The sequence below is a fragment of the Pezoporus wallicus genome, unplaced genomic scaffold (assembly GCF_028554395.1).
Source record: "Pezoporus wallicus isolate ANWC-B61680 ecotype Strahan unplaced genomic scaffold, APGP_CSIRO_Pwel_v1 contig_8542, whole genome shotgun sequence".
Classification (NCBI taxonomy): Eukaryota; Metazoa; Chordata; class Aves; order Psittaciformes; family Psittacidae; genus Pezoporus; species Pezoporus wallicus.
The window spans coordinates 4,334,377-4,360,273 of NW_026640148.1; the positions used below are offsets into that span (position 1 = coordinate 4,334,377).

General features: G+C 37.7%; 1 protein-coding gene across 5 annotated transcripts in view; it reads left to right on the top strand.

The window, feature by feature from the left end:
• The window catches only part of ERC2 (ELKS/RAB6-interacting/CAST family member 2), a 498,505-nt gene extending 474,162 nt beyond the window's left edge, over nucleotides 1–24,343 (top strand). For all 5 annotated transcript variants that reach the window (XR_008973235.1, XR_008973236.1, XR_008973233.1 and 2 more), the window contains one exon: nucleotides 23,723–24,343. Coding sequence is in view for 1 of the 5 variants with exons in the window: in XM_057417556.1 (XP_057273539.1) it covers nucleotides 23,723–23,776 (54 nt within the window). In the remaining 4 variants the exon portion in view is untranslated. The remainder of the gene's footprint in view (nucleotides 1–23,722) is intronic.
• Nucleotides 24,344–25,897: the final 1,554 nt, after the last annotated feature.

Genomic DNA, 25,897 nt, shown 5'->3' on the forward strand with positions numbered 1-25,897 from the left:
TGTTTTCATTAGTTTAAACATTTCTGAGAATGACAATTGAGATTAGCTGAACAAAGTACACATTTGGGGAAAGGAAGAATTAATAAGGAATTTAAATTACATGAGCACCGATATTCCTTTTTATAGGCTTCATGCTGTATGTTGCTATATGATTACAAACAGCAAGTATTGCTAACAAGTCATTAAAATGAGACTGCATTTTCTTTATTTCTGTGGCCTTAAATGCCCAAAACTCTTAGTAAAATAAATGTGTGACATCTGTGATTTAATAGTAAAAGAAAGTAAAAGAAGTAAAAGCTGGAAACAAATTTGTAATTCTTCAGTTCTCAATCTGTATGAGTTGATTTTTATGCTCAGTATTACAGTTTGTGACAGTTTGTGACCAGCAGTGAAATAAGAATCCAAACTGAATTATTAAAAAAAACAGGAACATTTGTCTTTATTTTGACTTAAGCTTGTATGCTCTGTGCTGAAACGCTGTAAATTGTGAATAGCATCTAGAATTAGATACGCTTGCATGCTACATTTCAAATAGATTGATTATCACTTATTCTTCATAAATGGCATAAATGTGCAGATTCCTTTCACTAGTGGTGTGTTCTCACTGACTTAGGTGGGAGTTACTGGTATTGAGATCTCTGAAAATTAGGCCAAAAGACAATGTTGTGCAATGCTGTTTGTGGAGTAATTTGCAGACAGATGTACAAAATTCAGTTCTGACACAACCAGAAATCACCAGGAAGCTCTGTCTCCTCCCAGTATCTTTGTGGGAAGGAAGGTTTCTTTTCTAAGAACAGATTTATTTCAGAACATCCCAGATTGTTTAAATTCTATTTCAAGTCATGTGAAGCCTTTGCAACAAAGCCAGCATCCTCTTTGTGAAATTGAAAAAGCTTCAACATATTTGTATTGTTGCTTTGTTTGCTTTAAAACTGTCTGATAAATCACCCTTTTAATATTAAAGCAGAGTTGGGCCAAACCATACTAACAAGCACAGTTATCTTTAAGATGGAACAGAGCATTTGACCAACTGGGGAAGGTGATGGAGTGAATGCTTAAGCCAACCTGTCTAATAAGGGAGTCTGTAACAGTTCTCCCTGTCACAGAAGGCTCTTTTACATGCTCTATTTATAATGTCCTGTTGCCATTTTATTGTGCCTTTAACAGCTATGCAAGGGTGATTAAAAACAGTCCCCAAGTTTCCTGTGTCACTTTTCACTCATCATCACTGCTCTGAATGGTAACAGTTTAAACCTTCCCATGCCCATTAGCTGATGTTTGTTGAGAATGTAATATTGACTTCTTTCTTTTTATTGCAGCCTTCATGGATCTGAATTATTATTTTTTTCTGTCAGGCTTATGGGAAGGATCCAAATCTGGAAATTTAAATAACAGTTCATCTTCCTCGTTTTCTAGTCTTCTAATTCCTCTGCACAAAGCTCTACTTGACACAGCATTACTCCAGAATTAGTTTCACTGCCTTTGCCTAGCAACACAAATATGTTCTACGCTTTCCAGGTTTCTCCTGTTAACTTCTAATGCTGCTTGTTGTCACCAGCATATCTTTGCTATTTATTTGTTACTAGGTGTCATGGCTCTGGACAGGCTCCCCTGGCTGGATGCTCCCCAAACTGCTTTAGGTCCCATCATGCTAGAGCTGTGCTCTCAATCTTTCTGACTTTGAGCAGAACCCAGGACTGTCTTTGGCTCAGGGCTCCTATGTGCCTTCTCAAGACATGCTCTCCTAATTGCTCAGACCTGCTCTCTGTTGCTTAGGCCCGCATTCATGCTGGATCTCCAGGAAGATCCTCATGCTTTCCTAAAGCTCAAATCTTTGCACTGTTATTCTTCAGACTGAGATGGAAATTTTCACTTGGAACTTTTGACACTACAAGAAATAAACTGAATCCAGAAGAAACTTCTTTATATCCTTGCATAATTTGCTTCTTGTTCTAGGAATACAGCTTTCAGACAGGAGCAGAGTCCCTCTTTGGAAGCTTGCAGCCTGTTTCTTGCTGCCAGTCAACTCCCTTTCACCTTTGCCATTACACAGTAAGGAAAGTTTATTCTTTGGCCCAAAGCCTGTGCCTTTATTCATCTCTCTCCTACTTTTTGCCTCATCTGTCTTCTTGACCCACCCTATCTTCATGGCTCTTAGAAACAGTGTTTAATACTGTGCTCCCTTCAGATTGCCCCAGGAGGGTGGTTCTGCCTTCTCAGGCAATCCTTAGCAAACTTGCTGCCCAGCTCAGCACATTCTTGAAGTGTTAGCAACATCTTTGCTAGTTCTGTAATTTCTCTGAAACAGAAGATGTCAGAGGACAGTGTCCTCATTAGATTTACTTGGTGTGTGAAATGGAGGGGAAAGAGTGAGGACATGCTTACATGGTTTGCAGCTCGTTAGTAACAGCAACTGCTGCCTGATGTGGAGATAAAGCACAGATGCTTAGCAGGGTCAGGCTTTTGGGCACAGCAAAGGTTTGCTACTGCCTGTCCTAGGCTCTGCAGGAGTCAGCATTGTTGTTCTTCCTAGTGCCATCTGTCCTGTGTGTCCATTCCAGAGTCACCAGCCCACCATAGCTACTGCTTCCTGTTCCCTTGCTCTGCATCCTGGTGAGTACGTTGTGCTCAGGTGAGGGAGCAGCTTTTGAGCTATCTGGCTGCATAGGCTCCTTAACACCTCAGAAGGTGCTAGAGATCTCCGGGATGGGCTGAGCTCCAGCATCTTACTGGATGTGTGGGACAGCTGCTTCTGGCGGCACTCAGAATGACTCAGAAGAAAGAGTGGCAACAGGTAAGTCTGTGCTGGAGTCAGTGCTGGTTGCTCAGTAGAGATTTGTGGGCTTACAGACACGCCTCAGATCTGTCATTTAAGAGCCTCCGCCAACACGTGACAACTGCTCCTGACTGATGCTGGTAGTGGTGGGAGACCTTGAGCTCCTACCTCATTTGCCAGGCTGCGTCTCCTCCTCTTGCTGCCCGCTCAGTTGCAGCCAGCTTTATTGGGTTTTAACAACATGTGTAAATGAGACAAGTGTGAGATCATTACCTATTTATTCTTTCTGTGGACAAAAAGAAGCCATTTGACTGACAGCTCTTTAGTTACAGTCTGAATTGGGAAATTTATTGTTAATATAATAAGCTTGGTGAAATGAAACATTTAAAAGGAATAATAGGTGCTAAAGAAATTGTATTAAAAAAAAATCAAAAGCAGGAAAGGACATGACCTTCTTATGTCAGTGGTGGGTTTTGTTATTATAGGAATGAGAGGCTTAATTCCTGGAAGTGCTAAAGTATTTTTGGTTGGCTCAATGTGTCCTTCATAGTAGTCTGTTTGTCATCTGAACCTTTTTCTGAAAATGGCATTCAGATTTCTGGCCAAAAACATAGTATTTCTTTTTACTTTGCATTGAGGTTATATAACAGATGGTGAGCTCAAATGCGCTCAGTGTTTCAAGATCATTTGATGACTCATAAAAGTGAATAACACTTTTTCCTCAGAACATGTTTTGATTCTATCTAGGGACGAGTAAATCTGTTGAATTACAGAAAACTCCATCTAAAATATCAAGCGAGTATTTGAATTGTGAAAACGTGTAAATCTGCTGGGATTATTTTAAATTCATTTACCCATGGCTTGTCTTGTAGTAGAAAGTACTTAAAATCTCACAGGAGAACAATGTGCAATTCCTGAAATGTTTAAGGAACAGCTATAGTTCAGTCAACATTGAAACTGCAAATGAAATCTTCAAGTTTCTTGATAGTTCAAATATTGTATGTTTTAACTGGAACCAACATAAATTATCTCTCTTAAAAACTGCTGGTTTCTAATATATTTGGAAGCAGGGTGTCAGATTATTTTGGAAATGTTTTAGAGGGCCTATCAGGAAATTAGGTGTCTAGTTCATTGAATGTTTGTTCCTAACACTTGTGTGAGAGACAGACTTGAAAGGCGTGGGTCTAATTTTCATACCATGGGCTGTTTGGTTTCTGCTGGTACAATCCATCATTTTCATGAACATTCTAGTAGGTGGCCTTAGCTGCTTCTGCACCTACACTGAAATAGGATAATGTCACTGACTTTATTAATTAGGTTTTGGTAATGCACATTTGGTCCAAGCACTCAGTGGTCGTAGTTCAGTCTGACCCTTTTTAAGAAGCAAGGCTAGTCTGCTTGGAGCAGATGAATCTTTCTTGGGTTAGGAGGGAAAAAGAACAGGTTTTGGAGTCCTGGTACACATTGATGTATATGTGAGATTTGGAGAGCTACATGAGGTTATGGAGCTCGGTAGGTCTCAGTACCCAAAGGACTGTCTGGGGCAGACAATCCTTTGACTGAGTGCTCAGAGCATCTGACAAAGAAGGTAGTTACTAACCAGTTTTTTGAGTTCAGGTTATGGATTTTCATTCAGGACAAACTATTTGTTTGGGCCTAACAGAAAAACCCCATTATTGTACCTTACTACTTGGCTGTGGATATATTTTTAAGTTAACATATACACTACTATAGAAGAAAGCCAGAAACTCAGAACACTTATATCTTGCAAGTACACAAAAGTGTATTATGTATACAAAGAATACACAATTTTGAAAGGACTCTTAGGCCTGCTTGTGATGTTTACATGAGAGTATTGCCATTCTAGGTGTGTTGGTAATATCTGCCTGAAAAAGAGATGCCATCCCTTGGGTTTTTTTTTTGGTGAAGTTATATCTTGCACTCTGTATATCTAGCAGCACAAAGTTTGTTTTTCTACAAGCTGATCTGTTTTCAAAGATGATAGATAGATGTTAAGAGTTCCAGATCTTCTTTCTGATATTACTTGTATGGCTGTATTTGCATTCTCTTAGCTCATGTTTTCTCAGATGCAGAAAATTATGTAATTAGTTGTGGGGTCTCATACCATCATTTCAGAGATGTTTCCCATTTAAATTAAAGGCCTGTTCTTCTAGCCAATCAGTAATTGTCTAGATCTTTTAAGATCTCCTTCAGCTTGATTTAATTGTTAAATATTAATTTAGTGGGGAAAAGGCTTCAAAGGGGAAAAAAGTACTGCTGGAGGGGCAAAATATTAATAGGTGCTTAAAAGCAAAACAGTAATTCTTCCCTTTCTAAGCTTGCAGCCCTTCAGGCCTAGTAGAAAAGAAACAATTGACTGTATTACAGGATTATATAGGTTTCATTGACTTAAAATGAACTGAAAGCAGCTGTAGGGAGACTTACCTCAAGTCTTTATTATTAGCCATATGAGGCAGAAAGGAAAACAATGTTTTGTTTGAATCAGAAAACACAATTTTCAATGGTGGTTTAGAAAAGGTTAGGTAAAGAGAATATTACTTTTCAATAGGAAAAAAGGTGAAAAGAAAAATTCTGTTTTGCCAGCATTATATACCATATGAAAGATTTCAGCCAGGAGGAAAAGAAAGAGGCTGTCATACACTTGTAGGGTCTTTGTTTTCTTTCATTTCTGATGGATAATCTTTGAGTTTAGTACACTTAATATCTCTTTTACTTACTAATGAGAGTAATACTTCACTCCTTTGAATACTTCTACCATGCAAATAGAGGTAAAGATCAAAAAGTGCTGCTTTTTTACAAAGAAAATCATTCAAAAGTCTGCATTCATTCAAAACTACATTGGTACAAGTTTCCCTCTAAGATTTCTGCCCTTGGTTGTTGAAAATTCTAATTATGAAAGAACCAAGGAGTTTTTATTAATAAAAAAAAAGTCAGGATGCAGTCAGAGACTATTTAAAGACCCACAATATTTCCTTACTGTGAAATTTTAAAAATGTTTAGTATTATTTTACTTTCCATAGACTTTTCTGGAAGCCATACATCTCATTAAAATGCAGCTGACAGTAGTTGGTTTATAAACTGTGCTCAGTTACTTTTGTAAGTCAGTACATTGCTTTAATTCCAGTGATGTGCTGAGAATGGGAACTGCTTGCTCAAATAAAAATGTGCTGTTGTGCTGCAATTTTGAGTGATAAGGCATCTGCATATATACATATCAAGATTAATAAATCTGATGCCTGATACCAGTAATAAGGTAATACTAGCTCAGAAAACAAAAAACTTTCTGTTCCATCGGGATTTCTGGTACAAGTTTCTTATTTCCTATATCTTATGTTCATCCAAGGAGGTCATCTGTAGTCACATGTATTTTCTTAGGCTGTGTTACTGAATAGATGCTAAAATATATAATAGACCTTCCCTCTCCCCCACCACCCCACCCCCCCGGGTTGTTCACATGAAGTGCTTTTATATAAACGTATCCACAACAGTATTCATTATGATGCAGAATGGACTTACATGATTTTGAATATTATATTAGCTGTGTATTATTTGGGCATTGCAGCAGCAACATTTCAGCAGAGCCAAAATGTGATTTAGAGAGGTGAAAAAATAATTTAACCAAAATAAAATAAATCTGTGGACATAGAAGAAAAGCTGGAATAAAATTCTCACTGACATTCAGAAATGTTTTCTTAACCTATTGACCGGCTGCTCCATATTCCATTTTTGACTGGAGCAAAAATAAAGCTTATTGGGATAAGGAAGGTCAATTCTTGTGTAGCTGTGAGTGGCTACTCAACCACTTACCCATACAGTTCCTTCTTCAAAGGAGAGTCTACAAAGCGAGATGTGGCTGATTCTGTCTGCCGCAATGTAGCTTTGAAGTATATATTGTGGCATTCTGATACTCTTGTGTATGTAGAGGCAGAGTTTTCCCATGTTTAAGAGTTGTCTTACACTCTTACGTTCAATAAACCATTTCTCAACAATGTCAGTGGGATAATGATTTTTTGAGATGTTATAAATGGTAACTTCTAGAACCTGCAGCAGTCATCCTAATTACCTGTTTTGATTCTGATATATTTGGGAAAGAGACATTGTCAACTCTTTGACATTCATGGGGTCAATGTGCCATTGAAATACCAACTTTTCTCTTCAATTCTTTTCTTAAATCATCCACTAAAGGGTTTTCTTCGTACAGCAGCAGAGCAGCTATTGCTATGCACAACTTCAAAGTGATTGTACCTCATGCGTGGATCTTAAGTTAGAGAAAGGGTAAATACTCTGTGAAAGTAAAACATCCTTAGTTTTTTTTCAAATTTCTCATCCAGAACCACTGTTCACTCATTTAAAAGGTAAGTCATTGTTTCTAATCAACCTAAATTCAGGTAGCACTGCATATGCTTTTTCAACCTAAAGATACTGAAAATGGTGTAGCGGTACAGAAGAAAGTTTATCATTTATGTTCTGCTTTGATCTTTGGTTTTAGTAGCTGATTTTTTTTATGTTTACAACTGAAAAATCTTGGTATAGAGAGATTAAGGAATTTACCTCAAAAGGAGTTACTAACACAGTTGGAGTTGAACACTAAATTCCTGTCCCATTGTTCCCAACACTTAAATCGGAAGATGGGAAGGTAACAGTTGCTCTGGCATTCAGAGGAGTTTCTTCCTGGAATCTCTTCCCCTGCTTGTTTCTCCAGCAAGAAATCCTGATCTTCCTTATCTTCCATAATTTCCATTAGGTTTCTCCTCCCTTTTGCTATCAGCAGACACTCTTATTATTGATGTTGCCTTCTAATAAGAAGTCCAGCTACCTGCCACTGTGTGTAGGAAGCGGATGCTTTCATTCAGGTTGGTGTGTTTAATGCTCAAAAGTGTTCACTTGTAATTTAAACTTCCTAAAGGTAAGAGTTCAACAAGGAAATTTGATATATTTGCTGTAGCTGTGTTGTCAGACTTGCTAAACACCATCCCAAACACTAGCAGGGGTGGGAAGTGGGGAGGGGATATCAGTGACCTGAAACACACCTGAATCGTTTGCACAGCCACACATATAATTACTTGATATGTGCATTTACAGTGCTATATTTGCATGTCTTCTGTACCTTTAGTTATGTATTCATCTGTTAATCTGCTGGAAAAAACAGGAATATTGAACAAAAAGAAACATTTCTAATGAGATATTTTAGTTCATCCAGATACAAAAAGAAAAGTAACCTGTATGTATGTGTATTTAGGTTAGTGTTCTTAACAAAATGGATGCTGCTTGTAGAACAGGAGTATTCTCTCTTCTTAGAAGTAACTTCCAATTATTTGTGTATAGGATGTACAAAATGTTCTCAGGACATGTTCTCTGTTCAGAGTTGTGAGGGACGAGTTCATTGTGTTGTTAGTCATCAACAGGAGGTATGAATTATTAAAAGTTATCACACCTTCCAGGCATTTCAGGGCAGTAACCTATAACAAGAAGAAGCACATTTCTTTAAATGAATAAATTTTTTTCAGTGGGTTATTCACTTAGCCAGCATTAAATGTAATCCTCTTTGAATCTCAGTGGCCACCTCCTACTCTTTTCCTGTCAGTCTTCATCTCCTGCAAAATTGTGAATGCAGCCTTCAAAAGAATAGTAGTTTGGCTAAATCACTGGGTAGCTTTCTGTAAGAAATACAACAGGGATTCTATAGAATTGGCACGAAATAGTGCAAAGTCAGTAGCTCCTAATACTTTACATCATGATTAAAGTATTCACATTTTGTTCCTTTAATTTTCTTCTCTCCTCTTCTTTGCTTTTCCTCTTTCCTTTTTTTTTTTCCCTTTCTGTCTCTCTCTTTCTTTCTTTTTCTCTCTCTCAGAAAGGTAGCTGTCTCAGTGGTATAGCATCATCTCTTTTAAGGTTAATTTTATTTTCAGACAAGGCAGATCACACTGCTGGCCATTGTGATTTACTGCACACCAGCTTTGCAGAATATAATGGAGTGGGACAGTATTCTTTTTGATGTGGTTAATCTCCCTTATACTTGTGCCTCTCCTGAAAACTGCACTGTGTCAGAGAGTCTTTTGTAGCCAATGGTGACAGGAAGATCAACAGAGAGAGGTTGCTCCATTAACCTCTGAAGTAATGAAGTTGCATTTCAGGCAGTCAACACTCACGCTGCCAATTTATTATCATTTAAGAGGAAGTGAAACTACTTCAAGCCACTCTAGGGTCCACATTTTGATAAATACACAGATTGCTAATGTTCTAATGCTAACAACCAGCCTTGAGGGGGACCTCTAATGGCATGAGACACTGTGGCTCTGTGTCTTCTTGGTCTTGCAAAATGATCAGTCTTCAGCACTAAGAAAACAGGTTAAGCCTATTTATTTCTGTAGTGAATATGCAGATGTAGTTTTCTGATAATGCCAGCTTTATCTGTCCATGTGGAAATACTGAAAATAGATAAACCCTTAAATAACAGATTTGTATAAGCTTTCAAGGGAACTGAATTCAGATCTCCAGATTTGCTTTTATTTGATTCTGGTTTCCCAGGGGATACACTTTTGTAAGGGGATCGCTTTCCATCTTAGAAACGGACATAACCAAAATCTTGGAAACACGTGTTACAATCCTGCAGGATTGTCTGACCTTATAAGTTTTTCATGACCAATAGTCAAATCCTGTGAGAACAGCTTTCTGAGGAAGCAATAACCCTAGTCTCCCCCACCTCAGCAGTAAAACAGGCTTGTAAAAGAAAACACTGCAAAACTGGCATGACCATACCCCCATTCTTCCCGAGTTCTGCTCCTAGGCATGGTCTTTGGCACATTTTTTTTTCCTGCTAAACGTAGCATAATTTACATGTCTGGCTTTCCATAAGTAGTGAAAACACTTTTTATATATAAAAGTCCAGGTGGTTTCATAGCCATATCATACATTCCTTTTCTCCCAGGGTGACATAAATAGTTATTTATCCACAGCATTTCAGAGACACAGAATCAAGGTGGTCAGTTAAGTGCAGTATGTTCCTGCTGGTGCCTTGCAGGATTTCTGATGTATTTGTATTTATGCTGTGGGCCAGGTTTTGCCTGCAGATGGATCTCTGAGTGCTTGCTTCCTGGGACTAGTTTGATACAGCTCCGCTGTAATAATTCGAAAGACTCTGTCTTCTGGGGGCTTTGGATGGATCCTTTTAGTGTCTTTCATCTGTGAAAAGCAAGCACTCAGTAAAGTAGGGGGAATGTTACCTGCATTTTATAAAAGGATATTGTTTATGAACAGAACACTGAGCCATGGTCTCCTGCCCATTGTGCAAGATGACTGTTTTCTAGCCTCTCCTGTCAATAGTCTGACCTACTTTTGTCTCTGAGATGTAATTCTTCTTGCTGTAAAGCAGATTCTTCAGCTTGCTCCCTTTGTCTTGCCTCTGCATGGGGATGGTGGCTGCATCTCCTTGCTTGGGCTTCTCTTTTTTGAGTAGTGGTTGCTGGATTATGTACCAAATGACTAATGGTGCAGAGCTCTGCCAGGTGGCAGGATTAATGGCTGTGGCCAGTGCAGTTTCTCACCACTAGCTCTGTACTAGCAGACAACATCCTGAGGTCTATATCAATGCTACAGTATTAAGAGCAGCGCCACATTGCTCTGCTTTTTGCCACAGCTTATTGCAGACCTGGGGCCAGAATGAGGACAACAAGCATCGCCCATGTGTGCCCCAAAGTTGCACTGAGAAATGCAACCTGCAAAGCTTAATGCATTTTCTCCCATTCCCTCTCTCTCTCCTCTCCTTACCACCAGGACACACTTTTCTTCTTACTAAGACATCAGGTATCTCAAAGCTCTCCCTTTAGGCAGATGGGTTTGGAAAGGGTCCCGTAGCAGGTTAGAGCACAAGGTTACTTTTGAGTACCTGACTTGACGCACAGTGGCTGGCTTTTTCAGCTGTTCTCAGCTAGGGGAGGAGGGTTAGAGCTGTGCTCCCAGCTGCGTGCAGCTGAGGGGCTAGGAAGGACGCGCACCCCTGCTGTCTGTGCTACCGGGCAGCAGCACAGCAAGGGTTATGGCACTCAACAGCATTCCCAGGAAAATGTTTTGAATACTGGGGGCGCAGGACAGGGAATTCCTGCCACATGCACAGCCAGTGGCGGCTGCAGAGCACTCGGGCTGACTGTGTGTCCCCGGGTGCAGTCCTCAGTTTCTGCAAGGGCTTGTCGCAGAGGGGCTGGGAAAGCTGTCAAGAAATCCGTAACAGTGCTACAACCAGAGGAACACGGGCAATCCTCTGTGGGCTAGTAGTGTTTCAGCACTCTTTGCCCTCTCACCCCCTTGCTTGCTCGGTATTACTAGCATTCATAAAGCGCAGTGTGTGTGTATAGAGGAGGAGAGCTGGGATACGTGTTGTGTGGTATTGCAGAGAGATTTTGTCGCCGGCGTTATCTGATTTTCAGGTAGTGAAGATGTTTTCATTTAGCACAAAATTGGTTTATATTTTGTGTGTGTTTGCAGAAAGGTGCGATAAGATTAGGCAATACTGAAGTATACTTTGTAAAGCTACTGCTTGTTATTTGTGTCTGTAGTCTTTTTATGTGATTTAAATACACAGTTCACTACTCTTAGCTTCTTCCCTTCTATGTTTAGCCAAAGTGAACTGTTAAAGAATGTGAAATATATTATTTTATTGGCAGTGACTCATGACTGAGTCAGTGAACTTTTTTACACTTACAACTAAAATTGGATTCTAACTTTCAACAATTTATGACAATTGCTCCTTCTTGTGGCTTGAATGTTGACATATAATTAATTTAGGATTTCTTCTTGAGATTTCCTGTGTAGGTTTGTACCTGTCACAAAAATATCCCTGGAAGTTTATCTAACAGCTGGAACACCACGAGAGTCGATTGAAATTTAGCAAAGAGATTTACTGGGGCCAACAGGAAGTGCTCAGAGCAGGATGGCATAAATATGCAGAAAGAGCCCTTTTATTTCAGCTGTTTTGAAGGGTCCAGGCTTATAATGGCATAATCCTGAAAAACGCTGACACTGTCAGCCAGCAACACCAGCACAGAAAAGGATTCCACAGGCATGGACTGGCACTTTGTTGAATTATGCACAGAATGGAAATATGTCTGTTGCCTTCTCTCAATCCCAGCTGCCCTGCAGGTTTCAGCTGCTTTTGAGAAACCAGGCATATTGAATGAGAATTTCCTAGAATATGGTTTTGAAATTTATTTGGTTCCTATGCAGGACTAAAGGAATTCTGAAAATTCAAAATCTAGCTTGCAGTGACTTGAGGGACTGGGCAGTAAAACAGTAGATGTGAATTCCTTTAGAAATGTAAAATTAAGCGTATGGTAGAAAAGCAACCCTAAAATTACATACCAAATGTCAGAATATAAATTAAAACTCCTCGGGATGGAGATGTTGGAATTATTGCACATAATCCTCCAATAATTTAGCTTTATTTGCAACAGTAATCAAAAAGGCAAGCAATATTATACATACTTAGGAAATAAATATATACCTAAACACAAAGCTGTTTTTAATCTCTGTACCTCTGCAAGGTTTGCCTGTATCTTTGCACACATTCTGATAGGCCACTGAGAAAGAATAGAGAGCACAAGAAGGACTAGAAAAAAGATGATGAGGATGATAGAGATTTCAAATTGTTTTTATGTAAAGAGAGGCTATTGCAATATAATTCTTCAGTTTGGAAATATTTGTGATCTTATGAATTGCATGAAAAAATTCCTGTTTTATTTTTTGTTGTTTTTTACATGATTGTTAATTGTTAAAAGCTATTTCTGGCTTAATCAATTCGTTTTAATGATAAAACAACTGATATTACAGTTAGGGTATATGCTAGAACAGTTGGCTTGTTCAAAAGCATGAGTAGCTTAGACAAATTTAGTTTAATTTGACCTGGGCAAATGTTTGTAAGACCAAGATTTTATAATCAAAAAAATGAAGTGAAACCATGTTCTTTGACTTATTTCTTGCATTTTATATTCTAGCCTTCACGATATAGTACACTAAAATATTAAATCATGGTCCAGATGTGATTTTTTGCTGAACTTCACACATCCTCTTGTCCAGTTCTACCGTTCCACTGTGACACATATGCAAAGTGTATAAATACGAATAGGGAGATGTACATAGCAGTGGTGACCTATATTATATTTTTAAGGCCACATAGAAAATGAGGCAAGACATGCAAGTGTCAGGAAAAATCGGGAAGTTTAGAATTAAAATGGGCTGGATAATTTTATTTGTATTTAGAATGCTTAATGAGAAAGTAGAATGTGTTGGCAAATTTCCTTTTCTCTTCTTGAATTAGAGAGTACAGGAAGAACAGAGTTTCTGGAAATTAGTCCTGAAACTGTTTTGTCTTTCTTGTAATATAGTTGTTTCAGTGGGAAAGACTTTTTTGAACTACCATTTTTGTTGCTACTCCCTCTAAAATTAATGGGGGAATGAACAAGTTTTGTAGTGCCATTGTTATTCTTTTTTTCCAAGTTGCTTCTGAGTTAAGTTCCACCCTGAAAATTACTTTTTCCTCGGTGGGGTTGACACATATGTGCAAGCACAGGAAGAGTATCTTCTGGGGGGAGTTCTGTTTTTAATTAGCAAATTATTATCCTCAAAAATGTTTTTGTGAATGGCTGTTTTTGTTTTATTTTGTTCCAACCAACAGAAATGCAATATGCACATAAAGTAAATGGTGATGATACCACAAAATTCCTATCTATAGTCCGATACCACCACTCAGCAATGAGTCAGTCATGACTTGCCAACAGAGACTGATGGAGTCTACTACATTCAGTACTGCAGAGAATGGACCAAAAAGAGTGGGGAGAAATAAAGCTTAAACAAGCAGAAAAAATAAAGGAAAAAAAGTAGATAAGGTCTGTGGACAGTTGGAATGTGAGATTGAGAGGGGAAAGAAAATGGGATGGGAAATAGATGTTCTCTAGCAAAAAATACTATTTAGCCTAAATTGTGATTAACAATAGAATGTAGTGATCATATCTGCTCGTAAATTTACCGATCTAGTTTAACTGCAATGCATCTTTTTTTTTTCTTTTTAGAAATGCATCAGTTAGAAAATGTTGCCCTTGTAATTTTATATGATTTCATAATGAAGTTCATACTTTTAGTTGTATATGTTTACCTGTCATTTGACACCTGCACGGAAGGTCTGAGTATCTCCTTTGGAAATCTTGCAATCTAAGCCTCTGACCTCGCTAACTCTTACACTCTTGCATGCTTTTGATTTCATAAATGGTTAAAAAGATGGTGTTTGAAGATTGGGGGGCAAGCTTTTGCCTAAACAAGTTATTATTGCTATTTTGTTATTCCCCTTTATGCAATAGTCATTATTATTGGTATGCTGATAACTGTGGGTCTTCAATCTGCAAGGTATATTATATGCATGCCCTTAGTAACAGGGTAGCCTGTCAGGTCACTTTCAGGATAGACTCTTAAGCAGACTCTTTATGTTAGGTGCACATTTAAGTCTCCCTTAGAGTAAAAATTAAAACATATGCATATATACTTACCAGAGCTGGTCCCCAAGTCTTCCCTACCAGGCACTGAGAACTGCGTGGGCAGACCCATAATTGTGGAGAAGCTCATAATATTGGGGCCTAAAGTATAAAAATTATTGCATAATTAGACCACACAAGTTAGATTTCAAAATGCTGCATGTTGCTTGGATGGGTATTTAAAAAATAAGTAGCTGTCGAGCATGTATGGTCATGTTCACACTGCCACACACAGTCATTGTAATGCTTCAGCAGCTCGAGGAGTTTTAAGTGGATCCAGCATTGGTCTTACTTCAAATAGACCAAACCCACTAACACTTTCCTTTGTTGCATCTCTTTCTTCTTGACCTTAGAAGATGGAACTGTAAATATCATACTTCACTTTTATAAGTAGGTTCATATCATGAACCATGTAAAATAAATAATATTTAGGATCATTTGGAGGGGAAGAAGATGAAAGTATATCTTACGTACTGTAAAACAAGGCTTTGGTATATAACAAAACTCTGAGCTATCCTGTGGCCTATTGATTTCTTTTATGTTATTATTAATATAATAAGCATACCTCAAAATGGCCTCCACAGCACAATTAGTATTTAAATATAACTGATAGGATGACTTTAAAGAGTACAGGGCTATTGACTAGCAGAACAAACTAGTGAAATGGCATGTTAATAGTTTACCTAAATTCTGAAGTATAGATAGGGACATAGAGTAGTTGGTACAAATACGCAGATCCACAGAGCAATACTCTGAAGCTCATTAGTTTGTTCTCAGCTTTAGAAGATAAACAATCTGAAGTAATTAGAAAAGCAGATGCAAGCCATTAGATGCATCTTTATTAATGTTCTTATTATTACTTGGTTAAGAAAAAGATAATCCTAGCAAACTTCTGCCAGTTTACTAGAGTCATCTGCCCTAAGGACACCATGCTGTGCCCAGCACTTCCAAGAAGAGTTATCCTCTCTAGCCAAGAATCTAGCCTTTTCCTAAGGGAAGAAATAGGCACACACATAAAATACCTCAAACCTGCACTCAACCCTTTCCACCTCTCTTCCTCCCAACTCCATCCAGCGTTTGGGTACTTCAAAAGAAGGAGTACAGCCCTTCTATGCCTGCTTGTTGGCTGGAATGCGTTGCAACTAAACGTCCTCACCACAACCACCACATTTATTAATATTTACTCTGGTAAAACATCTCATAACCAATATGCTTCTAACAACAGAGTGTGGTGACAGCCACAGTAACTAGAGTTATCCAAGCACAACAGCCAGCCAATTTTAGTTATTAAATATTGACTGACTCTGGTAGGATGCATGAGGTGAAAACCAAGTCATACTCCCTACAACCAGACAAACATAGATGAGATTCTAAGAATTTCCTTCTAGTCCCAGACTATCAGCAAATCTGAAAAGATGACAGGAAAAAAAAAAAAAAGAAACATCCTACAAATTCTGTAAATTCCACTCATCCAGAGAAAAGCCACAGCTATGACCTTGCTTGGCTCAGGCAAACTCTTAAGAACAGAAAAGAAATACTCCTTCATCACTAGTGGCCAAAGAAAGTATGTGCTTTGCCTTTGACATCATTTTTGTCCCTGCAAAAGGAGTGGCTGGACATTTCTGTTGATCAGCTAGTTGGAACTGACTGAACCTTAAGCAGCACAGCCAGCAGAAGTGAGCTGGGTGCACCCAAAGGGTGGCTACGCCTGAGCAAAAACCCTGTTACCTCACCCATGGAGAAACAGGGGAGGGCACCAGGGAAATGCCTGTAGACAGAGAGAACAAAAGTTTGCCAACCCCTTCCCTCTTTCAGCTGTGACCTGTCTTTATCATCCTCTGCACATTTAACCTCTTACATAAGCTTTAGCTCATTTGGGAATGAGAGCAGCGGCAACACGTAACAGGCTCAAGAGAGAGAAAAATGTTTCAGATGCACAAGTGTTCAGCCAGCTCGTCATTTGCTCCATATCTTCAGGCTGGTAACTCCTGGCAGTGATGAATCTGCAGGGATTTACAAATCATGGGACCACAATTTGGTTTTACAAGGCAAACAGAACTTTCAGAGCTCAGGGATGATGAGCATCCTTATCATCCTGCCATGAAAACCTTCCCTGATAAAAGTGTAGTCCTTAGGGAGATAGGGAGGGGTATTCTTCTGATTTGTATTTTGTGTTAGGGTTTATAATTTAAATCTAACCCTCAACTATATCAGTAATTTCTCTTTCCATTAATTTAATTTAATCTTTCTTGTCCATTTCACAAGCCAGTCTTTAAAATCTGAATTAAATGCATGTTTTATCTTAAAGAAATGAAAAAAAAAAAAATCAGAGCATTGAGGAGTGTTGATTTAAATAAGTGGATGCTCATGAGTGAAACTTATCCCAGCTGATATTTTAGTGGGTTCAAGTTTTCTGTCTTCATTTTGCAATTAATTTCTAGCCACAAAGATTTCTCTATTCAGTGAAAATTTTCTCAAGAGAAAACAACATCTTGAGGTTTCATTAAAAAAAAAAAAAAACATGCAGCAAGTTGCAATTAAATTTCAGTTAACAAAATGCAAAAATACACCCAACCTCCATCTGCCAAAAATAAATAGTTTGAAAAGTAATTTCACATCCCTGACAATGACGACTGTGTTTATGACATATTTCTGGTACCATATTCCGCTCTCCTATCACTGCCAGCTTGCGTCCAGTATTTAGAAATAAAACAGAAACACACTGAACTTGCTGAACTAGATGTTGCCACAGTGCAACTCTAATGGGCTTAGTGACCACAACCTACAGGGCCCAGAATGTGTCAACAGCAAAAAGGCCAACCTCAATCACTGTCTGTGCTTTTACAAAGTTGTTACATGTTTAATTCTTTGCAGCTTAGTTCTCCTGCTGTTTTGGCTGCTCAAAACCAAGGCTCATATATTGCAGCAGCCTTCTGTACCTCATATAATGCCACAAAGGTCCCAGCAGGAGACCTTTCACTGGAGCAGACAAGCCACAGGCTAGGGCAAACAGGGCATCACAACTTCCTAATAAGATGACTTATTAGATTGGGGGCTTGACACAGCTTTTATTTAACCACTTCTTTTCCCAGCACCAGAAACATGAACTGTCTGTCTGTCTGCTTGGAGCACAGCAAGTGATCTGTGGATTTGCCACAAGCACTGCCCCAGGCATTCAGTCCAGTCTGTAAGCAAACCAGGGTTTGTGGTGCCATCTTTATCACTCTAACAATGCAATAATTTTGCCCTTAATGCTGGGTTTCCAGCCACACGATTTTTTTTAATTATATTAATGCTTTCCCACTGGGTTTGTCATTGCCTATTCAGGACTTTGAATGGGCTTCTGGAGGGCTGGCAGTGAATGGGTTAAACTGCTGAAAAGGTAGGATCAGTTTCCTGCCTGCACTTGCAATGGCCTAAGGCAGTGCCTGCTGTTCAGGAGTTAGAGAGAGTGCCTTGCCTTGTCCCAGGTGGCAGACAGGCAAACCATGTTATTAAGCAGCAGAGATCGCAAAACCTTGATCTTCAAAAAAGGCCCCTAATTAGTCCCTAGCATGAGAATAAATGGCATTCCACATCAACAAGGATGAAAAAGGTTCCCTTGAATTTCATTAAGTAATCTCTGCTGTTGACAGTTTGTAGGATCACATTGGGAACTCTTGTTGTTTGAACCACTTTACCCAAGAGCTCTTCTTTATTTGTCACTACTGTTTAATTTAAATTAAAAAACCAAGAAGTCTTAATGGTCTCACATGCTGCATCTTAAGGAAGTCATAAATGTCTTGATGAAGAGCTCTGTGCCCTGTGCTGCTGAGTCACTGCCACCCCTGTGAGCAGCAATCAGGTCTGCAGGAGTTGATGGAAATTCTTCCATCATCTTCAGTATGCTCCAGCTCAGCTCGTTGAAGAGTGCCAGTCTGAAGCCACCCTTAACATTTACCATATCCCTCTTTTTAATTTGGTGTGAAAGTGACAGATTGACGAATATGTGCTGAGTTTTCTCATATTTCTGAAGAGCTTTGATTTGGACTAGACTTGTTTTATGAAAAGAAAAATGTTATTAAAAAAATACCCCAAAATGTCTTTAAATTCATATACCACTTGTCTAATTTTGATTTATAAACCTTCCCAGTAGAGAAGGCATCCTTGTCCAAATAATCTCAAGGTTCATAAACTTCATCTAATTTTATCGTATAATTGTACAGTAGTTTTCAAGGACTCTTACTCTCTAGAGGGCTTAAATCCATTTGATTTTATTCATCCCAGTGGTATTTGCTTTTATCCCTGACAGAGATTAACAATTCTGGCATTATAGCAATATGGAAAGTTCATCACATTCATGCAGTGATTCTACCACCAGCTGCAGATCCTTCTGAAGTTTACTGTCTAATGAATTTAAAACATAAATAGCAACAAATGGGATAAATAATTTCTTTGCCAGGATTGGAACAAAGTTAGTTTTGTCTCTATAAATAACTTTCTATACTGATGCTTTGTGTGAACCTTTCAATTTCTAATTAAATCACACATTTTCTGGATCTTTCTTTTAAAGTATATTTAATTCATGTATTTACCACTTTTAAGCTTTATTGTAACTATAAATCATTGAAAAAATAAAAAGAAAATTTCTTCTACTTTTACACTACCTAAGAATATATTTTCTAGCCTCTAAGAAATACACCTCAGAATTGCTTATTCAAAATCAGTAAGTTATCATTATCAGGGAAATTTCATGTTATTAGGATTTTGTAAACTAGATTTGAAAGGATTACTGCAATGAGAGTAGAGCAGAACACATTTGCCTAGGTGTACCTGCATGTTGTCAGACAGCTGCAGATCTCCCAGGTAACATTTCCTCAAGTGGAGTTCTTAAGAATGACTAAAATTTGTTCTCCTCCAAGCAGGGTGTTTACTTTCTGTGTTCAGTGTTCTCCAGATAATGTGCAGTGCTGCACTTACTGCTCGAATCAAGAAACTTCCTTTAGCATTACTTTAACCTGTGGGCTTTATTGATTTGAGATGTAAGAAATTGTATGCCAAAAATTGGTTATTTTAGCTAGTTCCAAACAAGAAAGACTAACATCAGTTTTGACAACAAACAAAACCAGGTTTTGTTCTATCGGTTATGTTTAAGAGATTCCTATTTCAAACCAAACACAACTTGTGGTTATTCTGTCAGATATTTATATAGCCACTGGGGCGCCATAGTTATGCACCGCATACATCATTGTATTTTTAAAATGTACTTAATGAACATTTTTTCTTTTCTGGTAACTACTTCATTGCCTTAAATGAATGCATTCCAATAGAATTTGTAACAAATGAGCACTTTGTGTTTGCATTAATGCCAAACACGTTTAACAAATTTTTAACAAGGAACACTGGCAAAAAGCCAAACTCCTAGAGGGACACTGAAGGAATGCTATAAATTTAAACTAGATTTTACCTTTTCACTCGGCTCAACAAGTGTCTTAGGTGTCTTTGGCATCTCAGCATTAAAAGTTTTCTGTGTAGGTTGGATAGAACTTTACGTCTTAATTATTTCTCTTCTTGGCCCTCCTCACTAGAGATTTTCACCTCGATATAACAGGCTTTAACAGGTTACTTTAATCTTTAGAAAGCGAGAGGTGAGGGTTTATTCTTTCCATGAGAGTTAGGCCAGGGGAAGTAGCAAAACCAGTGTTTATTATTGGGACTGTAATGACAGAGAATTTCGAATAGCACATATCATGCCATTTTCATATCCTCTGTCAAGAGAACCGTACAGCAATGAGCACTCCAGCAGATCTGTGCTACCTAATATTGTTTCTTGTGCTGAGTTGCAAATATCTGGACTGTGATCGTGTTTGCAACTGTACTTCAGGGCAGGGGAAAAGCAGCCTGCAGTGCTCCCACTGGCCCAAGCTCTGGGCTCACACAGAAGCCACGAACAGATTTTTGGCTGAATCAAACATCTGGGGGGATTCTGCAGTTGTTAAGTTATGCCCACATGGCACATGTCATTACAGGCCTTGGGAATCACCCAGTCTATAATACATGTTCATATTAAAAGTGTTACAAGTAGCTCCACAAACCACATGCTTGCTCTTTACTTGTAACTTAATATATTAATTTAATTTTTACTATGTTATTTCAGTTTTAATCAAATGCAGGAACTGAAAAATAATAATACTTAGCACTCATCCAAGGCTATTAAGGCACATTACAAACATTAAACCTTGCAAATTCCTGTGAGGGGCTTGATGTTTATGCCTGCTATAGCAAAGAGCAAGTTAGGCACAGAGAAATTATGCAACTTTCTCCTTAGTCACACAAAAGCTAGTGGCAGGGACAGAATTCATAACAGTACCATGCCAGGGCTTTGTCTTACTTAACTGAGTCATTTTTTCCATGGTTTTGCACAGATAAAAGTAAAACTGGAGAATGCTTTCTTTTTTTTTCATGTCATTTGGACTTTGTTGTTGCAAAAAGAGGCAGATAAGTTCTAGGAGATCACTTGAGAAAGACTTTGAGTTACAGCCTTATTTTTTAAATACTACTTTTCAGTCTAGTGGCTTGTTTCCAGAAAGTTAAATAATTCCCCATCATTTGTTGGTACTCTGCTTGCAGTTAGGATGAGTGAGTCTAGAGAAGGAAACTTAGGAATTCATCCTGACGCGTTTTGAAAAGATGTCACGTTGTAATGCAGATGCCTTTTCATAGATTAAGGACCAGAAATAGCCTAACAGGTTTTCATTAATGATATCCTTCTCTGCTAACGTTTGGTCAGATACCAATTCCCTGCAATAAAGTGGCTATTCCCTCTCTTTCTGACTCACTAATTACCATATCAGTTGTTGGCCTTTTATGTAGGTACCATGTGTAACAGGTTAGGAGAGGGCAATTTCAGCCTATGTGAATGGGTATCTGTTTTTGTATCTGGGTGCTTGCTGCAAACATTTGGAAAGCATATGGAGTACAATGGACATTAACCCAGATGTCAAAAATAGCCTGCATTTTACTACTGTTATTAAACAGTTTCCCCTTTAACCCCTTTGTGTTTACCCACCCTCTCCAGCTTGTTTCTGCAAATCACTGCTGAGAGGAAAGGATTGGAGGTAAAAGGTAGTAATCAGGCAGGTGTCTTTATCCAAAGGAAAAACAATCTGAATAAATATTTGTGGGCTACTACACTTTTATATCTTCACATCCTTCTGCTGTTTCCATTGACCGGTATCTAATGGACTGTCAGAGGTGCCAAACTCATACGACATTAATTTCAGATGGAGCACTGCTGAATCTCAGGCCCAATGTATGTTACCAAATTTCATTTCTGTTTTAGAGGTTCAGTACCTATACCAAGTACAGCATTGAAGAAACAAATATAAATTTAATTTACTTAACCTCAGTTGGTATTTGACAGCAATATCCTTTTATATATTTATTTGGCTTACTCGAGAAATACTTTGCATTTCCTACCTGTGGTGAACAAGTTTTTGTTACACTTCCAATACATATATGGTTTCCTGATGAATGGGTGGGTTGATTAAGCAGATGGGGCTTATTCAGGGGTTTCATTCTATAGTAAAACCCCAACAAAAATTTGGGGAGCAAGCCAGGGAGAGATTGTATTTTGTGATTTGTTGCTGTTCCTCAGATTGGACATTTGATCCTGGGTTCTTATTTTTAAAAGCATAAATGAGTGTTAATTGCAAAGGAACTTAGCTTGTAAAATACCAAGTATATTGAAGATTTGCTGTGATTATGTTTCAGTGAACCTGTTAAAATCAGACTTTTTTGTGCTACAGTTTTTGGAATGTATTCCCTCGTTAATTTATATGGGTGCTTCCTATGCCTATGTATCTCTCTGAATAATGTTTAAATACTCAGCATACAAAAGAATGGGAGCTATGTACTGCTCACAAAACGTAATGCATGCTCTGACTTACAGTTTTCATAAAAAGTTTGCAAAGATTTTATGTGCCAGAACTAGTAACATGATCTACTTTAGGAACTCCCTGGCTTTCCAGCTCTGCAGAAGTCATTTTTTCTCCATTCAAGGGCCAGATCCCAAACCCGTTAAAATCAGTGGGAACCCTTCCATGTTTCAGTGGGGTTTGGATTAGTCCCTAAGTGTTTTAACCAGAGGAATTGTACCAACCTCCCATTAGAAAAGTAGAAATATTCATGTGTTTATATTATATAAACCATTATATGTACTTGCCATAAAGACATGAACTTGAAAATTGGGATTTAAAGTCATTTGCAAGTTTATCCTGTAAACTGTGCTTCACTCACAGAATAATTACACTGATAAATATTAAATTCTACAATTTTAAGGGCCATTTTATTCAACTAGTTCTATTTACAAAACTGAACAATTTTTTCAGCTGCATAACAAAATTGTAAGCATTCTATGGCATTTCCTTTTCATAAAATTGGATGATTCAAGAGTTTCTAAGGTTACATAAATGCAAGGGCAATAACAGAGAATCCCATGCGTTGCATTTCCACTTTTCTAGAAACAAACTCGGTGGATAAATGAACAACTGCCCTGTAAAAGAATCATTTAATTCCTCCCACTTATCTGATTCACAGATGATGTGAATAAGACTATTTCACTGCTCTCTGCTGAAAAATACTTTGCCATTTGCTTGCAGTAGAACTAGTTAACAATAAAAATCATTCAGGCCTCACTCCATAGTCACAGACACGAAGCCTCATTCAAAGCCCATGTCGAACAAGAAGACTCTTTCCACTGACTAACTTGGGCTTACACCAGTTACTTCTCAAAGTCCCCTATATTTCAGCAAAGGCAGCCAAGCCATAAAGAGCAAGTCATTGATTTCTGACTTCATAGCTGAAAAACTCATAACTGATTGTTGTGTATTTTAACTTTTATAAATCCATAAAGCCTTTTTTCCACTGTTTTGTAAATTAAAGAAGACTTGAAGAGCTTAAGATACAGAAATAAAATGTTGTTTTCAGTACCTTCAGTGTTAGAGAATTCCTAGAGGTATTACATATCCCTACCTGCTATCATCAGTGGATGATTCTTTTGGTTTCCAAATAAAAATATTTAGTTTTATTAATAGCATTTCCAATTCAAGCTATTGTGCTTATAGATAAGATCAGAAAACTCACCATTTACAGAGTCACAAGCACAACAGAATTTCACATCTTTGAAATTTAAAATCTTTCTCATTTAGGGGAGATCTTGTCATACAAATTGGCTGTAAAACTAATTGGCACCCTATAATTGCCACATAAGTGGGTTCAAATCAAATGTAAATCCTTACTTAACCCTTATTCCATAGGAAAGTAATATATCCACTGGTGTCTATGAGAAGCTTGATTAGATGAGGACTAGGATGTTTTGTGTGCTTCAATATTGTTATTAATTTGCATATTTTGTTCTCTTGTACAGTTGTCAGAGGAACTAATGAAAGAGGAAGAAAAAAAATGTAGCGCTGGAAGGTAACAATGATAATCTATTGCACTGGATCTCCAAATGTAACCACGATATCCAGGAGAAGGATCACAGATGCAGAAAATGAATGCAGAGGTTGATATATAATGAAATGCTGCATTAATTGGCATTTTCTCCGTTATTTCTTGTAGTCTACTATGAAATTAGATACTTTGGAAAACAACAAAGGTGACTCAAGCAGGAATCATAAGAGCTTCATTTCTGTCTTTAATGGGTCTTGCAAGTTATTTTGTTTTTACAAAAGAAACCATCTGTTCACAGTACTATAGTTTAATGAAGTTCAGTTAAACAGGTTATTTAACTAATTTTTTGTAAATTTATATTGATTTTAATAAGTAATTCCGATTCTCTTAAATGTAGTATCTGCATTTGCTGATTCTAAAGTATCAGTTCTGTTGCACTAGATTATCGAAGAGGTATTAGTAAAGTGCTGTATGAGGGTGTTGGCATTAATCTTACCCCCAGTTAGGTGCGGGCTTTTCCAAAAAATAAACTCCAAGCCTTTGCCCTCCTCTGTTTTCTTAGATCTACTGATAAAATAATAATAGTAACCCAAAAAAACCCAAAACCAACCAACCAAAAAAACCAAACCAAAACCCAAAACGCATCGATAGTATAACCGGTATTAAGCTCTGGGCCAGGTTGGAAATGAAATCAATTTTTGGTACTAATAACTGATAACAAAGATAACTTTATGAAAATATGGTGTGTGTCTCTGACAATGCATAGGACATCTAATTTGATCATAAGATTATATACAAGATGTATCTATTCCTGGATGGTAAAAGCTTGAGGCATATATAAATACATATGAATGTATATATATGGACATAGACACAAGGATGTATCAACCTTTTACCATCCAAATGCATACAGGTTTTCAACAATAAAAGCTGGGACTCTTAAAAAAAAAAAAAAGAAAAAAAAACCAAAATAACAAAAATAAAGATAAGATTGCTGTGAATACAGTATATGCACTAGGTCTCCTGTAAATGAGCAACTGTTTGTTATTGTTTTCTACATTGAAAACCAGTCTCCAACATGGATCCCAATGAATCTTAGATGTTAAAGAAACTACCAATGAACAAATAGCATTTAAAGGCTGTTTGTATCAAAAAATAATAATAAAAAAAATTAAAAAAATGTATCTAGTAAAATAAATGTAAAGCACATGCAAGGAAAAACAAAACATGCGAAGTCATTACATTGAGTGAGAGATTATAACTGACACTCAAATCTCTACCACTTCTCAAGGAGAGGATCCTAATGACTCCATGAACATTTTCAGTCAGTCTAGCAAACGTGCACGTTTGCTGTTTTATTGAGGTATCTTTGTGTCCATGGAAGAAATGTTTCCATGCTGATGGGAGTGGGAATTGAATATCTGCATTTTTAAAGGACAAACAATAAATTTAAGCATGGGTGGCCTTAATCCTTAGTAGTTTTTCTTTGCTGCTGTAAACAAGAGAAATCTAAATGGATACTCCGAAAGTCTTGCACTGAATTTAGAAAAATTATTTTTTGAACCTGTGGTGCAATTATCCCTAAACATCCTACATGAGCCATACATAGTAACCCCTTTCAAATTATTGTCTAGAGATGATATTTTATTTAGTTGTACCATAATTCTCAGTGCAATCAAAGAGCAATTCATTCAAGCAGGAGTCTTGCTGGATGCTACTGTCTTCAGTAAATAGAGTAAAATGCATAGAATTAGTATAGCGTAGATAATTCCAATTTCATTCATGTTTAAAAAGTTTGTCCTTTAACTATCAATGGCATTTTAGATCTTTGTTTTTGAAACAGCAAAGCTTTTGGGAGTTTATTTAGCACACATGACAAATGTTGCACTTGGAAACTCAGACAACAAAACTAGTTTCTCATGACAAATTTGTTGTCATAGTAGGGGACAGTCGGTGGTGTCTCTTACAATCAGGTCTCTACCTTAACTCTGCAACTGAATACTTGAAGTAGGAAATAAACTAGGGGGGAGTAGGGTCACAGGTACAAAGCTGTATAGCTAGATATTTATATGTATGTGCCAATTTTGTCACAGGTATTATTTTAGGGGCATTTTTGCTCCACTCATGTTGGTAAGAGTATTGATCTAAA